General features: G+C 53.7%; 2 protein-coding genes across 2 annotated transcripts in view; both read right to left on the bottom strand.

Annotated features, from left to right (window-relative positions):
- The window catches only part of adam15 (ADAM metallopeptidase domain 15), a 28055-nt gene extending 24220 nt beyond the window's left edge, over positions 1-3835 (bottom strand). The window contains exons 1-2 of the mRNA XM_083917704.1: positions 3531-3835; positions 2236-2324 (exon numbers count right to left, since the gene is read on the bottom strand). Of these exons, the coding sequence (XP_083773830.1) occupies positions 2236-2324; positions 3531-3657 (216 nt within the window). The 5' untranslated portion in view covers positions 3658-3835. The remainder of the gene's footprint in view (positions 1-2235; positions 2325-3530) is intronic.
- Positions 3700-5000, bottom strand: part of dcst1 (DC-STAMP domain containing 1) — a gene marked incomplete at both ends in the record, with an annotated part of 14216 nt that continues 12915 nt past the window's right edge. The window contains 2 exons of the mRNA XM_083917703.1: positions 3700-3951; positions 4564-4647. Coding sequence (XP_083773829.1) covers positions 3700-3951; positions 4564-4647 — 336 coding nt within the window. The remainder of the gene's footprint in view (positions 3952-4563; positions 4648-5000) is intronic.

Genomic DNA, 5000 nt, shown 5'->3' with positions numbered 1-5000 from the left:
GAGTCATGATCAGTGGAACACACACACACACACACACACACACACACACACACACACACACACACACACACACACACACACACACACACACACACACACACACACACACACACACACACACACACACACACACACACACACACACACACACACACACACACACACACACACACACACACACACACACACACACACACACACACACACACACGAGGCGTTCACTGACTCACCGCTCCCTAATAAACTTGAATAATGGTGAACAGACACTGACTCAACACAAAACAACACACACACACACACACACACACACACACGCTAAATGACTGAAAACAGCTCCGCACTGAACGTTCACAGTTTCTCTGTGTAACGTTCAGGAACTCTTGTTGTCTAGCTCGCTTCCACCAACGCTAGCTCACTTCCACCAACGCTAGCTCACTTCCACCAACGCTAGCTCACTTCCACCAACGCCAGCTCACTTCCACCAACGCTAGCTCACTTCCACCAACGCTAGCTCACCTCCACCAACGCTAGCTCACTTCCACCAACGCTAGCTCACCTCCACCAACGCTAGCTCACTTCCACCAACGCTAGCTCGCTTCCACCAACGCTAGCTCGCTTCCACCAACGTTAGCCGGCTTCCACCAACGCTAGCCCGCTTCCACCAACGCTAGCTCGCTTCCACCAACGCTAGCTCGCTTCCACCAACGTTAGCCGGCTTCCACCAACGCTAGCTCACTTCCACCAACGCTAGCTCACTTCCACCAACGCTAGCTCGCTTCCACCAACGTTAGCCGGCTTCCACCAACGCTAGCTCACTTCCACCAACGTTAGCCGGCTTCCACCAACGCTAGCTCACTTCCACCAACGCTAGCTCACTTCCACCAACGCTAGCTCGCTTCCACCAACGTTAGCCGGCTTCCACCAACGCTAGCTCACTTCCACCAACGCTAGCTCGCTTCGTAGCTTAGCTGATGAAGTCGTTCACAAACGCCGAGTCAGCAGGAGTCTGGATCAGCTGACCTCATCCACTGACTCATTAGCCCCGCCCCCTGGGAGCAGGCTGTTAATGTCAACAACAGAACTGCAGCTCTCACTTGGACCAATCAGGAGTCAGAGTGATTTGAACGTCTCTCTCTCTCTGGGGCGGTCAGGTGTCTCGCTCTGATGATGTCAGAGCTGCAGACTCTGACATCATCAGGGTGAGACACCTGACCACAACAGAAGAAGAAGAGAGAGGAAAGAGAGAGAGAGAGAGAGAGAGAGAGAGAGGTGACATTGATTCTCCAGCGTCTTCAGAACCAAACAACATGGCCGACAGTGTTTCAGGACAAAGAACAGGAGGGGGGGGGCAGGAAGTGATCTCAGGGCGTGTGTCAGCTGCACAGGAAGTGATCTCAGAGCGTGTGTCAGCTGCACAGGAAGTGTCCGTCCTGGTGAAAGCGCTCCTACTTCCTTCCTCTGGACCACGCCAACTTCATGAATGGAGCGCAAAGAAACCACTTCCTGTCCCGCCCTCGTCCAGAGCAGCGTCTGATCCTGATCCCAGACCAGGTCCTGATCACAGACCAGGTTCTGATCACAGACCAGGCTCTGATCCCAGACCAGGTCCTGATCCCAGACCAGGTCCTGATCCCCGACCAGGTCCTGATCCCAGACCAGGTTCTGATCCCAGACCAGGTCCTGATCCCAGACCAGGTCCTGATCCCAGACCAGGTCCTGATCCAGAGTCCTGATCCCAGACCAGGTCCTGATCACAGACCAGGTCCTGATCCCAGACCAGGTCCTGATCCCAGACCAGGTCCTGATCCAGAGTCCTGATCCCAGACCAGGTTCTGATCCCAGACCAGGTCCTGATCCCAGACCAGGTCCTGATCCCAGACCAGGTCCTGATCCAGAGTCCTGATCACAGACCAGGTCCTGATCCCAGACCAGGTCCTGATCCCAGACCAGGTCCTGATCCAGAGTCCTGATCCCAGACCAGGTCCTGATCCCAGACCAGGTCCTGATCACAGACCAGGTCCTGATCCCAGACCAGGTCCTGATCACAGACCAGGTCCTGATCCCAGACCAGGTCCTGATCCCAGACCAGGTCCTGATCCAGAGTCCTGATCCCAGACCAGGTCCTGATCACAGACCAGGTCCTGATCCCAGACCAGGTCCTGATCACAGACCAGGTCCTGATCACAGACCAGGTCCTGATCCCAGACCAGGTCCTGGTGTCCTGTCCTCACTCACCTGCAGAGCTTCAGCGAGGCTTCTTCTCTTTCCACCAACGAGGAAGAAAGGACGAGTTTTCTCCAGCAGGGGACGCCGTCTGTACACACCTGAGGACACACACACGCACACACGCACACACGCACACACGCACACACACACACACACACACACACACACACACACACACACACACACACACACACACACACACACACACACACAGTTAAAATCATTGATTCCTCTGGTTCCTGTCGGGGTCTCGGGGGCTGGAGCCGATCCCAGCTGACATTGGGCGTGAGGCGGGGTCCAGCCTGGACAGGACGCCAGTCTATCACAGGACACATAGAGACGAACAGAGACAGACAACCATTCACACCTACGGGTGATTTAGAGTCATCAATGAACCCAACACCTGCACGTCCACACAGGAGGGACTCAAACCAGGAACCCACGAGACACGGGGGGGACACGCTCCACACAGGAGGGACTCAAACCAGGAACCTACGCAGACACGGGGGGACACGCTCCACACAGGAGGGACTCAAACCAGGAACCTACGCAGACACGGGGGGACACGCTCCACACAGGAGGGACTCAAACCAGGAACCCACGCAGACACGGGGGGGACACACTCCACACAGGAGGGACTCAAACCAGGAACCCACGCAGACACGGGGGGACACGCTCCACACAGGAGGGACTCAAACCAGGAACCCACGCAGACACGGGGGGACACGCTCCACACAGGAGGGACTCAAACCAGGAACCCATGCAGACACGGGGAGGACACGCTCCACACAGGAGGGACTCAAACCAGGAACCCACGCAGACACGGGGGGACACGCTCCACACAGGAGGGACTCAAACCAGGAACCCATGCAGACACGGGGAGGACACGCTCCACACAGGAGGGCCCAGGCCGGGATTTGAACCAGGAACCCAGCCGGGAGAGGGTTCCTGGTTCAAACATTAATATGTATACATTTATGTAATTATTATAATAATAATCCCCAGTGTCCCGCCGGTCCCCGTGTCCCGCCGGTCCCCGGTGCCCCCCCCCGTGTCCCGCCGGTCCCCGTGTCCCCCACCTGAAGTCCAGAGCCGTTAGCGTTTAGTGGTTAGCTAACGGCGTCACCATGGCAACAGGCGCTGAGCAGGTCAAAGGTCACGCGCTCAGATTATAACGGTCACTCTCACTTTTCAAACTCATCAAACATCAAGAACCGTGAACCGTGAACCGGCACACGGTTCACCGGCACACGGTCCTCACCTGAACCGTGACGGTTCACCGGCACACGGCACACGGTCCTCACCTGTGGCGGCTGCGGGCCGGCTGTCGGGACCGTCCGGCGCTCCGTCCCGAACCCCTCCGGTCCGCGGCGGTGCGTTCAGGGACCGGGCGGCGCTGAGCAGCAGCATCACCAGCACGGCTCCGTTCATCCTGAGTGTGTGTGTGTGTGTGTGTGTGTGTGTGTGGTCCCGTTACTTCACCGGGGCGGAGCACCGGGACAGGCTCCGGTGAAACTTCATGGTGTTTCCGCTCCTCTCCCCGGTAACATCCACAGTTTCCCGCCGCGGTCCCGGACCAACCCCGGGAAAAGTGACCGTTAGCTCGGGGTTGATGTGGCGGGCAGAGAGCTCGGTGCTCCGGGCAGAGGCGGTCCGGTAAAGCCGGGCGTGTTGGTTCGGACACCGGACACTTGTGTTTATCGGTCCCGTGGGGCCGGAGCGGCTCTTTAACGGAGCCAACCGGAGCGCCCGTGCTTATACCGGAGATAACAGCTACGTCATTACGTCATCCTGCTGCGTGAGGGCGGAAAGACGCGAATCAGGTTTTCAAAATAAAAGTTTAAATAGTAAATAAATGCATTTTTTTTCTGTTTTTAACAATAAAATAAAAAATAAACTGCGTCAAGTCAGAAAAACTCCTCCTCCGTGAGTGACACGCTGCTTTTATCTCATATTTAATAATTATATCATATCATATTTAATAATACACTCTGCTGTCGGCTTTTATTTTGAAAGTACACACACACAATGGTAAGATAATAATCACAATAATAAAGAAAACAATAATAATTATGAATGTTATTGTTGTTGTTCATCTTTCTGACTCTTTCTTATATTATTATAATAATAAAGAAAATAACCATAATAATAAAAAAGAGTTTATTGTTTTCTTGTTTCTTCAGCTCTGGAGTTTTTACTTCGAGTCGTTTGTTTCCTGTTGGTGAGAAACATTAAAATATTCATTTAATATATAATAATAATATAATAATGATAATTCCTAATGAAGCTTTTAATGAACGTTAAACAGATGAAATATGAAAGAACATCATCTCTCACCGCGCTGATGATGCGTTTCCTGTCAGAGATGATCTGAGTCTGGATCTGCAGGTTATAGAGGAACAGGACCCTCTTCCTCTCCCTCTGACACACACACACACACACAGACACACGCACACACACACACACACACACACAGGGATACACACACACACACACACACACACACACAGGGATACACACACACACACACACACAGGGACACACACACACACACACACACTCACACACACACACACAGACACACACACACACACACACACAGGGATACACACACACACACACACACACACAGGGACACACACACACACACAGTCACAGACACACACACACACACACACACACAGACACAGACACAGACACACAGGGACACACACACACACAGGGACACACACACACACACACACACAGACACACAGGGACACACACACACACAC

The sequence above is a fragment of the Echiichthys vipera genome (assembly GCF_963691815.1).
Source record: "Echiichthys vipera genome assembly, chromosome: 8".
Taxonomy (NCBI): Eukaryota; Metazoa; Chordata; class Actinopteri; order Perciformes; family Trachinidae; genus Echiichthys; species Echiichthys vipera.
This window is presented reverse-complemented; position numbering and strand designations above follow the sequence as displayed.